The sequence below is a fragment of the Pyrus communis genome, chromosome 2, assembly GCF_963583255.1.
Source record: "Pyrus communis chromosome 2, drPyrComm1.1, whole genome shotgun sequence".
NCBI lineage: Eukaryota > Viridiplantae > Streptophyta > Magnoliopsida > Rosales > Rosaceae > Pyrus > Pyrus communis.
In genome coordinates, this window is record NC_084804.1 from 8,605,118 (window position 1) to 8,616,725 (window position 11,608).

The 11,608-nt window shown below is 39.7% G+C and overlaps 2 protein-coding genes and 1 pseudogene across 2 annotated transcripts; 1 reads left to right on the forward strand and 2 right to left on the reverse strand.

Moving 5' to 3' along the window:
• Nucleotides 1-538: 538 nt before the first annotated feature.
• Nucleotides 539-1,857, reverse strand: LOC137724677 (proline-rich receptor-like protein kinase PERK8). The gene is made up of 3 exons (XM_068463412.1): nucleotides 1,776-1,857; nucleotides 779-1,615; nucleotides 539-692 (listed from the first exon to the last, which is right to left on the reverse strand). Exons 1-3 carry the CDS (start codon nucleotides 1,855-1,857, stop codon nucleotides 661-663), a joined length of 951 nt encoding a protein of 316 aa, XP_068319513.1. The 3' UTR covers nucleotides 539-660.
• Nucleotides 1,858-4,032: 2,175 nt separating this feature from the next.
• LOC137726314 (pentatricopeptide repeat-containing protein At1g79490, mitochondrial-like) lies at nucleotides 4,033-6,888 on the forward strand. Its single transcript, XM_068465226.1, has one exon. It carries the CDS (start codon nucleotides 4,210-4,212, stop codon nucleotides 6,745-6,747), a length of 2,538 nt encoding a protein of 845 aa, XP_068321327.1. The 5' UTR covers nucleotides 4,033-4,209; the 3' UTR covers nucleotides 6,748-6,888.
• Nucleotides 6,889-7,628: 740 nt separating this feature from the next.
• LOC137724678 (zinc transporter 1-like) lies at nucleotides 7,629-10,392 on the reverse strand (annotated as a pseudogene).
• Nucleotides 10,393-11,608: the final 1,216 nt, after the last annotated feature.

An 11,608-nucleotide genomic window follows, 5' to 3' on the forward strand; every position in this document is an offset into this window, starting at 1 on the left:
ACTAGACAAGCACGATCTGATCACCATATTCGATAAAATGTCTAATCGGAAAATGAAAATAGGAATCGACAAGTTATACTCAAATATCAATAAGCATGCTAAGTGCTCGAATAAATTCGTCATTGATAAAACTGTTTCTGTCTTAAAAAACTTTTAAATCATGCATTAAGAACTCATCAGGTACAATTCCTAAATGCTCCATTAAATCGACTTTATCTTATTTTATATGTTTTGGTTTCACCTTGTCAAATATTATTCGATGAACCTTTTCTTTTTTATTATCATTTTGTTGCGTAAAGTTTATTTATTTTATTATTCCAACTTTAATGGTTGACAAATTAATGGCATAAAGGTGAGCCTTTAATTTAAGTGAAGGGCAATTTAGCAAAAGCAAATTGCCGAGTCATTGCCTTTGAACCTAACAAAGTTTGCATAAAAGATAAAACACTACAATCGATAACATAAAAACTTTATTGAAATCAATATTCATGATTGAACGACAAGTAATCTACATTTTAATTACAAAATTCCTGTTCCGATTAAGGTTACATGTACCGAAATTTTGTCCCTTTCGTGTCAATCAGTTGAAAAGAAAAGAAAAGAAAAGAAAATGAAAGAAAAAAAGTTTGCATTATGATTGTGATCGAGTCTATTTTGATCTCAATAATACTCAAACCGACATCCGTCATAGCCTGTGAAGACATCATCAAAACAACGAATCAGTTTTCGAAACAAGAAGTTAGTGTTAGTGAAGTTACTGAAATATGTACTCCCTTACTTGGATCAACAGTAACTAGTATAGCAGTTCCTCCAAAAGAACAAGAGCCACCAGCAACCTTAGTCCTTTGCCAGTAACTATTGAAGGCGTAGGAGGCATGGGCCAACAATAAATCTGGATTGAAACACGGCCCATTAGGCTGGATGGAAGCGCAATCCGCTCCCGACCCACAAGCATAATTCATAGCTTCTTGAATGATGGGATCGGGCACGGACGGCTTAGCCACGCACCACAAAGGCGCTGTCGGGCCTCGTCTTGGACTCGGCGGCGTAGTGGGCGGAGGGAACACAATGGGAGGTAGGAAAACCGGCGGGCTTGGTTGAAACCCAAAAGGCGACGGGACAGAAGAAGGCGGGTTTGGAACAAGACCGGGCGGGCTGGGCTCGAAGTAAGGTGGGCTTGGGATGTAGATAGTGGGACTAGGTATAAAGCCAGTCGGGCTCGGGACAGTACCGGGCAGATTAGGAGTGGAGATGGATTCTGGTGGGCCTGGGAGAATGCTTGTTGGGCTTGGAGGTGGGACTTGGATCGGAAGGATGCTTGGTGGTGATAACACAATAGGCGTTGGGACGGTTGTAGGGGGCGTTTCTGGGGTATTGGGCGGAGTTGTATAGTATGGAGGTGCATTTTCTGGCAAGGATATTGGAGGTAATGAATCATAAGGTGGCAATGTGAATGGTGAATCCACACCGTAGGGTTGGATGTCCTTTGATCCCTCTAATGGAAAGTCAATGCGGTTGATCAAGTCCAATTTGTTTGCAGCACTAAGAAACAAGTTGCTGTGCTTTGATGGACTTGGAAGAGTGCCTTTTAAAAATCTTATTGATCTGATTGCCTCTGCCAAAACATATAGAATTGTCAACGAACTTAAAATTCATCGCCTCTTGCTATATCACTCATTACACGATCTGGTCATGTGACGAGAGATATAGTGAGAAGTAGATGATACATCCATGCGAGGTTTAATATATAAATCAATGAAGGAAGAGGGACTTACCACATTGAGTGAAGGAAATAGTTGCCACAGTCAGATAGAGAAAAAGAATTAAAAATCTCGTGTGATCTCTAGTCGTTTCCATGACTTGCAACGGAACCCGAAACTCCAGTCGAATCTGCTGCTTCTTCTTCGTGTCTTCTCCTTTTGCTCCAACTCCCAGAAAACTCGAAGACGGGAAGCAGGAAGGGATGCAGAGAAGGAGGTTTTACATATATAAAGAACGGGCAGATGAAGCAGGCTTGGAGCTCCCTAGAATTGTCCAAAAGAAGGGGCAACGGGAGCCAAGTGGCTATGAAGATTGATTCTTTAGCAGTCCAACTTTCAGTCACTTTGCTTAGATATGTGTCATTGAAGGGATACAAAGAAGGCTTCTAAGAGAAGGTGTATTTTATAGGAATGTGAACTATTTTGTATGTACAACATCTCTCTTTTGCCTCCTCGCTAACATTATTGGTTGCATGCAGCAAAACTGGAATATATGCTTGCTTGATCTTGGAAAAAAATCAAAGTGTGGTTTTTTCTGCCCTTTTCTGTTGCTTCCTTTCTACTCAAAGCTTTCCCTCTCTCTCTCTCTCTCTCTCTCTCTCTCTCTCTCTCTCTCTCTCTCTCTCTAAGTGGGGAAAACCATACTAAGGTACAAGGTACAAGGTGGATATGCATTATTCAAATGAATAACTGGTTGTTTAATGTCTAAGAATGTTTGTTATACAGTACAAGGTTTTGTAGCTTAAGCGATTAAAAGCGTTTACTCTGCATTCGAGATCTTGTGTTCAATCCCCGGCCCCAATATGACTTTGCATCAAAAGAATGCTTGTTACAATCAATTTTGTTCTGTTTGCATAACAGCTCGGAGTTGCTTTGTTCAAATAGTTTGTACATATTTGGTTAAAAGTACATTTTGCAGGTTTGATTCTGAAACATAAAATGCCTTTAACACAAATTGCTTCAATGGGTTATTCTCAACACCTTGTCCCCAGTCCCCATTCCCCACCAAGGACTAATATACTAAATCTCTTTGATCTCTATATAATATTGAGGGGTGATTGGTGCTCTAATCCTCTCCTGACAAATTAAGAAACTAATCAAGGCAATGTCTTATTCCTTAAACATGGAAAAGGGAACTCGTAGATCGAGAACATGAACCAAAAGGCAGCCTCATCAGACTCCTGAGATTTTATAAGCAAACTCCTCTCCATGTTCTTTTTAGCCTGCTTGCCTTCCGTCCTGGTACCAAATCTAAAAGTGTAACTAATCGATGGTTAACTTGTAACTCAAGTTATTAAGAGTGTATTCGTTTTTAGGCTGAAGTTCTTCGCATCAAAGCCTATTAGTAGACTCTTACATGTGATCAAATTGCAGAAGACAGGAGTCTTGTTGTGGTGATATTTATAAATCAATATTTACTTATTTCCAAAATGATGAGTGTGAGCAAAGAAATAAAATATGTAATTATGGCCGTAATTTTTTAAGGCAATGGGATTACAAACATATTTTTATGTATTTTTCAGATGAATTATTCTTTTAAATTAATTTACTTTATTACATATATACAATTTTTATACGTGTTTTGCTCATTTTATAGAGTTACCAACGGTTTGATCTCAATATTTTAAAAATTGGCAATGACCACTCTTAAAGTTATAAAGTGTTACACTATTGTAAATTCTGGTTCATTTAACTGTTAAAGAAACTGCTATTTTGTAATGTGACACTCATTAAACTCATTTACATTATGAGAAACCACATCTGTATTAAAGAGAATAAATCAGAAATTTTATCATCCAAAAACTCAAATTATCAAAATATATAAAGTGATGAAAATGACCCACGCTGCCACGCCACACAAATCCAACTTTGATGTAAGTAAAACCATTTCACCCATTTCTAGATCAAAGGATAATAGCTACAATTTAATACCGAGAGGATGTCATTCAGTATTATGGTTTAGTGATATTCTTATTTATTTGTAAGTGAGAGATCTTATGTTCGATTCTCACCAAAGGCGAATATGAACCACATTATTGCTAGCTCATTGTGGGATTAAGCTCATCTCCCTCTTTCCCCTTAATGTAGATATATCGATGGTAGAAAAGAAAAAATAACCGAGGGGCACTAATGTAATATCTTGCAACTGCAGGGTTGATTTTGTCAGTTTAAAAAGATGGGGACCAAATTGCTAACTATCACAAATCACAGGGTGCAAAATGCAATTAAAAATGGGAACTTTCTTTCGGGTATTTGCAGCACAGTACGGTAAACCCCACCCCCAACGCTGCCTGCCCATTGACACTTCAGTCTGCTGCAGCTGCACATTGAAAGCTAGGGTTTAAGCTCCGCTCCAAAGAGGGCATCTTTCCAGCAATCAGGTAACACATTCAACCTCCATAAAGCCTAATTTTATCCCCAAATCATAGTTCTGCATACCCAAAACTCAATGTTTTATAGGAGGAAGCTCTGCCCTGTAAGTATTTCTAGACTCATCAAAAACCCTACAGTCAGCTCTGCGTTTCATAGTTCCAATTCACCGTACCCCAATCTGTGTGCAAATGAACTCCATAGTTATGGAGGAAGTTTCAGGTTATGGAGCTCTATAACGGGTTTCAATTCGATTTCTCATAGATTATCTGTACCGGCAAAACCCAATTTTGTGGGGAGCTCTGGTTTTTCAGGTACGAATTTGGTTGAAAAGCCGGTTTCTTTAGGCCCTGGTTTGATCAGAAAGTACTGTTCTGGGAAGAAGAGTGATGAGTGGATTGACGAGATTGAGTATTTGGATGAATCAGGGAGTGTTATTTACACAGGGAAAGGTATAAGATCGGTTGAGCCAGGGCTCGATGACCATGTAATGGTGGGCGGGTTGAAAAAGCCAATGTTGAATGCCTCTGCCATTGCGAAAATTGTTGAGGTTGTAAAGAGGTGGAAATGGGGGCCTGAATTGGAGACCCAATTGGACAAACTCCAATTTGTACCAAACATGACTCACATTACTCAAGCGTTGAAGGTTATTAAAGATGGTGATGGGGCTTTGAGTTTGTTTCGATGGGCTAAGAGGCAGTCATGGTATTTGCCGAGTGATGAGTGTTATGTGGTGTTGTTTGATGGCCTAAACCAAAGCAAGGACTTTGATGGAATCCAATCATTGTTTGATGAAATGGTGCAGGATTCTGGTAGTAGTGGGGTTTTGTCATCGGGTGCATATAACCGTGTCATTCAGTTCTTGGCTAAAGCAGATAAAATGGAGGTGGCATTTTGTTGCTTTAAGAAGATTCAAGATTCAGGTTTCGAAGTTGATACTCAGACGTATAATTCGCTTATTTTGCTGTTTTTGAATAAGGGTTTACCTTATAAGGCATTTGAGATATATGAGAGCATGCAAGCTGCAAGCTGCTCATTAGATGGATCAACCTATGAGTTGATGGTACCAAACTTGGCAAAGTCAGGCCGCCTTGATGCTGCATTTAAGCTCTTCCAAGAAATGAAAGGGAGGAACTTTAAACCCAGCTTTAATGTCTTTGCATCGCTTGTTGATTCAATGGGAAAAGCTGGGCGGTTGGACACATCGATGAAGTTATACATGGAAATGCAGGGCTATGGTTTCAGGCCATCTGCTCCCATGTATGTTTCTATGATTGAGTCATATGTAAAGGCTGGGAAATTAGATGCTGCCCTTAGACTTTGGGATGAGATGAAGAAAGCGGGCTTTAGGCCTAACTTTGGGTTATACACAATGATTGTTGAGTCCCATGCAAAATCAGGGAAACTTGATATTGCAATGTCTACCTTTACCGATATGGAGAAGGCTGGATTTCTACCCACTCCTTCGACATATTCGTGTCTATTGGAAATGCATGCTGCCTCTGGACAAGTAGATTCTGCTATGAAGCTGTATAACTCAATGACCAATGCAGGTTTAAGACCAGGTCTAAGTACGTACACATCCCTTTTGATGCTTTTGGCTAATAAGAAGCTTGTGGACGTGGCTGCCAAGATTTTGCTTGAGATGAAGACGATGGGTTATTCTGTTGATGTGAGCGCTAGCGATGTTTTGATGGTGTATATCAAGGAGGGTTCTGTTGATGTAGCCTTGCGGTGGTTGCGCTTCATGGGCTCATCAGGGATTAGAACAAATAATTTTATAATCAGACAGTTGTTCGAGTCATGTATGAAGAGTGGTTTGTATGAGTCAGCAAAGCCTCTCTTAGAAACGTATGTGAACTCTGCTGCAAAAGTCGATCTCATACTTTACACATCCATTCTAGCCTATCTCGTAAGATGCCAGGAAGAAGAGCATGAGAGGCATTTGATGTCAATACTTGGTGCCACAAGACACGAGGCACATGCTTTTATGTGTGGACTCTTCACAGGCCCAGAACAGAGGAAACAACCAGTGTTATCTTTTGTGAGGGAATTTTTTCAACGTATTGATTATGAGTTGGAAGAGGGACCTGCTAAGTACTTTGTTAATGTTCTTCTCAACTACCTTGTTCTTATGGGGCAGATAAATCGAGCCCGGTGTGTTTGGAAAGTTGCCTACGAGAATAAGCTTTTCCCAAAGGCAATAGTATTTGATCAGCAAATTGCTTGGTCCCTGGACGTCAGGAACTTATCAGTTGGAGCTGCTCTAATAGCAGTTGTGCATACTCTCCATAGGTTCAGAAAACGAATGTTATATTATGGTGTCATCCCAAGACGCATTAAATTGGTCACAGGACCGACTTTGAAGATAGTGGTTGCACAGATATTGAACTCGGTGGAATCTCCATTCGAGGTTAGCAAAGTGGTGCTGAGGGCACCGGGAGATGCTGTCATGGAGTGGTTTAAGAAACCCATTGTTCAACAGTTTCTTCTGAATGAGATTCCGTCAAGGTCCGATATCCTCATGCACAAGATGAACACTCTTTTTCCTAGTTCTGCACCTGAATTAAGATCTCTGGCCCCTCCCAAAATGCTCATGCCAAGGAAAGCGATGTAAACACAGAGGATATTTGAAATTTGGTTATGCATTTGTTATATGGAAATGTATAAGTTGTTGATTTTTGACCACCTCTGAAATCAAAGCAACATGTACATAATCTTAAAAAGTTTCGGCAAGTTCTTTGTCCCTTCTCTTTTACGTTTGAATTTTTGTGTGAATTCATGAGACTTTCCCTTCCTCCTCCTAGCCCTTGCATAGGGCACTGATTCATTTTGTTTGAGTCCTGCGGAGATGAGCTTTGGTAGGAAGTGGATGCTTAATTGCGCCCACTGCATCATCATCTGGATTGATGATGCAGTGGGCGCAATTAAGCATCGAACAGTTTGATATACACGGACTGGGGTTGCCGGCAAGATCTGTGCTACGGAGATTCAGTGAGTCTGGAACTATTCTTTCTGTGCTTCAGTTATAATTCTCTTAGGAATTCATCATTTATAATTTACATCCTCGAATGGCAAATGCGAAGTTAGCTCTGGTGGATTTGATGAATTCTTTAATCAAAACCTGATGTGAGTTTGGCTTGGATTTGATATGAACACGAGTACAATATGATGTTTTGTGGTTTTGGTTTAGAGTAGTGTGCTCTCGTTTGATTCCCAAAGAATGAAGGAAATACTTATCGTTGATTTTGCAAAGCAAAGGCCGAGTTTTCCACTGATACTGAGCGACCTTTTGGGTTATATCGGAGGGAATCGAATCTTGGCCGATGCTAATACAAATTACTACATTAGAGGGACTTTAATTTTGAGGATTATTTCTCTCCAACCATGTTTCATGTCCGTGAAATCCGTTTAAAAAATCAAGGGGAATGAAGAAAATTCCTTCGCCGCTCTCGCTGGGGTGGGGGAAGAAGCCAAATTATAAGCTTTGCTCAGATTTCAAGCCCATTTGGCTAAGAGAGACATACAACCAGTCCCCAGAAGGAGCGAAGAGTATGCTCCTAACTGAATCTTCAAATTGCCTTGCATTAATTCTAGGGTTCATGAAATCTGCTGCTAGTAGGTCAACAAGAGCCATGTAAATCAAAATCCCCCCTGAAGCAGCATTCAAAGTTCTTAAACAATGAGTGCAGTCGGACTGTTCACGTTGTAAACTGTTGATATTCGGACACCTACTGCAATCCCTGCCGGCGTTGTGAGGGACAAAAATGTCGCCATGACCATTGCAGACCGAGACTTGAATTTTGCCTGTAGGGCAGTACAACAGGAGATTTATAGTTATAAGTGAGATCATGAGTGGCTTTATTGTTTGAGGATTTACCATGGAGATGCAGCCACCAAGTCCCATGCCTTCAAAGAATTGATGGAAAGACAAAGAAACAATGAGAGGCTTTATTGTTTCCGGACTTGGGGAAGCACCCAATGATATTCCGATTATAACTGAATGCACTAGGATCCCCAGCTCCAAAACCTACAACATAACCATGGAAGTTAAAATCCAGAAAACGATCGACGTAACAATGTAGAACTTCAGATTGTCATCCTTAAATAAGATGTTTTTCTTCGATACAGTTCTTACTTGTGAAAAGACACGGTGCCTGATTAGTTCCGATGATCTCAATTCTTCGGAGCCATGAGCATGGCCCTGTGTGGAATGTGTGTGACCATGTACATGACCTGCATGATCATCGTCACCGCTCTCTAGTTCATGAATCGTCACCTGATTGTACTTTACATTCGATCTCTGATAGTACCCGGGTGCCAATGAATCGACCATCAGTGTTCCAGTGGCAGATAACATGGTAACAAAACAGGTGTAAGGGAACTTCCCCCATGGATTTTCTTTGATGCAGGGTGAAGTCAAGTTGTCAAATGCATCTGGGAGTATGTGAACGAACCCAATTGCTAGAATGACGCCTGCAGCGAAGGCCTTGATGAGGAAGAAGGTGTCTTTTTCGGGCGTCAGAGTTGGGATTTTCTTGCCTAGCCAATGGCAGACTCACCCCCACAGAACCAGCAACAAGAATGGAGGCAATGGAGCCTAATTTATACCCGAGTGCATCTTCTTGGTTGTGTTCTGCGTCCTCGGATTCGCACGTACAGTCTCCGAATACTATAGCGGGGAGATAGAATAATTAGGATTGTGATTATCTTTAACATGTTGGAAGATTGACCTAACTGAAGAATGAACATGGTTTTAACTTTGAGGTATGAGAAAAGGGTGAGGGAAAGAAGGGTGGGAAAAGAGCATACAGTGAAAGGTTTTCGGGTTTTTGCCTTTTGGATCTAGTTTTTTTGGTAATAAGATGATATTCCAAGCTATTGTTTTTTACGTGAAAGAGAATTTAAACTTAAGTGCAACAGAGCAGACACACTGTCTTAACCAACTGACCTATATGTTGCCTTTTAAAACTTACAAAGCAAACAGGTTGCATGTGCATGTAGCACTAACATTAGGTTGGATGGGTTAAAGTCCAAAACTGCCACTTGATTCATTTATATGGATGATAATAAGAAAGTTAATTAATTTGTGAGCATTATTTGAAGTTGTTGTTGGAAGTTCAAATAAAAACATGATGTCAATGTTTGTGTGCTGCTAGATGGCAATGCTTCTGTACTGGCCGAAAGTTGTGTGTGTACAAAAGTCTAAGGATGTGTATAAAAGTCTAAATGTGTGTGTAAAAGTCTAAAGCTGTGTGTAAAGGTCTAAAGCTGTGTGCGAAAGTCTAAAGGGGTGTGTAAAAGTCTAAAGCTATGTGTAAAAGTCTAAAGTTGTGTGCGAAAGTCTAAAGATATGTGTAAAAGTCTAAATGTACGTGAGTAAGTGTACGAAAGTCTAAAGTTAAAAGATTTAAGACTTTTTGAACACCTTCAATTTATTTTGCATGTGTTAGCCTTGTAAAATCTCTATAATAGAGATAGGTGCACGTCCATCCAAAACATTCCCATTTTCAGCAATCGCGCTGAAACTCTTTTTAATATATCAAAGTGTTTGTTGTCACCGAAGCTTGCTGCTTCATCTCTCTCTTTCTTTTGGCAGAAGGAAAGCTGAAGACTCCAAATTTGACGAATGAGAGGAAATAAAGACCACCTGACAGAAGCCGTCTTCATGGCAAAGATAGCAGCATGAGCTTCCGCATCCAGGGAAGAAGATGCCACACCCGAGCCAGAGTCACCCCCACCAAAAGAGACCCCCGATAATCCCTAATGATCACCCCAAGACCCATACGATGCGACACACTCGACCAGGCCGCATCACAGTTCACCTTTACAACCGACAAAGGAGGAGCGTGCCAACGAACCAGAGGAGCAGCGGGGATATCCCGGTTTACGGAGGAGACATGAAGGACCTTGGAAATGGATAAAAACTCAGAAATCGCTTCAGCAGCCCTCCTGGCAGTATCGAGAGGAGAAGGGTAGGTACCATTGAAAATCGCACAACACCTGGCTTTTCAAAGTCCATGGCCAAATGATGCGGTCCCAAGATGAAAGATCACCAGCGGGGTGTACATTCAATAGCCAAGCGATCCAGGGGCGAAATGAAAGATTCAATTTCACCGAGATTCCAAGAACCAGTCGAAGTGTTTGTAATTTCACGGACAGTTCGAAGTGTTCAATTTCATCCTTTATTACTCTATTTTGTGTTGTATCTTTGTTATTTTCATTAAAAAAAATACTCGACTTCTTACGTATAAACATTCATTTCTTCAAAAAAAATGACCGTTCGACATGTGTCATGATAAAATTTTCGTGTTTTGTGAATTTAATGAGTTAATGTAATGTATATACTGAACTGTGATTTACAGATAAAGAAAAAGATGCGAGAAATTTGTTGTAATCATTGTCAAAATCTCAACAATGCAGCGGTGCATTAATATTTGTCAGTCAACTCAATAATGTCCATATATTATGTCTTCAGTTTTCTTCTATATTATATAATGTTCCGTTATCCATGCCGACATCTTGCATGCAGCGGCATGCATTGTTTAAATATCTAGTAGAACTAGTTAACTAGTAAAAGCTTTATAAAGGAGTTCACTCTTCAACATCTCACCCGAAAAGAGAATTGTGCCCAGTTGTGATATTCTGGATAGCTTTTTCTTACGATCGATGTTGCATTATTGCTTTAAAATGTTACGGTATCATTTAAGAATGTAAAAAGAGTAGGGTTGCTAACTACAATTCATGCCATTTTTCTTCATAAATACTTTGGAGCTCATTATGTCAGAACACCAACAAGATCAATTCGTACAAACTTGAAGCGAAAAGTTTCATTTTTTTTTATTTAAAAAAGATATCATCTGATGGCTTCGTCGTAATTTTATTTTTTGGGATTGAGAAGAGGATTAGGTCTCATTTGGGATGGACACAAAGGCCCCGTGGGGTGTAAGAAATATTTAGGCTACACCACATGGGGTGTGAGAAATAATTAGGTGAACTCACCAGAATCACATGATCGTTTGGCTATGCCACATAATTATTCTCTTCATACTCTTGTGAGTTGGTTTTACTCACCCTTCTCGATTTTTCTTCCTTGACACATATCTGTGTGTTTCTAGCATTTGGATTGAATAAATCAATATAAAATTAAATAACATAAATAAATAGGATGTGCATATAAATGATTTCCCTATTTACTAAAGGGCAATTTAGTTATGTGAGATACTTGTGATTAGTACACGTGTGAATTTTAAAGAATGTGTGAAGTGTTTCAGCAAAGAGTGTCTCTTGGAAGTTAAGGCTAGCAATATAACACGTTTTCTCTGAAAATAACGCATTATGAGCTCATTTGAAAGTGATTTAAAAATCACAAAAAGTGTTTGTCGTGAAAATATTTTTGAAACTAATCCTTAGTAAAAATACAAGTAAATCATAGAAAATCATTGTATGTGTTTCCTGCAATAACCACATAATTGCAA

Bases quoted from the DNA above. Each gene is read 5' to 3' on its own strand.
- LOC137724677 (XM_068463412.1), bottom strand. From the start codon at position 1,857: ATGGAAACGACTAGAGATCACACGAGATTTTTAATTCTTTTTCTCTAT. The intron at 1,616-1,775 runs GTAAGTCCCTCT...ATGTTTTGGCAG, and splicing joins TATTTCCTTCACTCAATGTG to AGGCAATCAGATCAATAAGA. The intron at 693-778 runs GTAAGGGAGTAC...ATGTCTTCACAG, and splicing joins ACTAGTTACTGTTGATCCAA to GCTATGACGGATGTCGGTTT.
- LOC137726314 (XM_068465226.1), top strand. From the start codon at position 4,210: ATGTTTTATAGGAGGAAGCTCTGCCCTGTAAGTATTTCTAGACTCATC.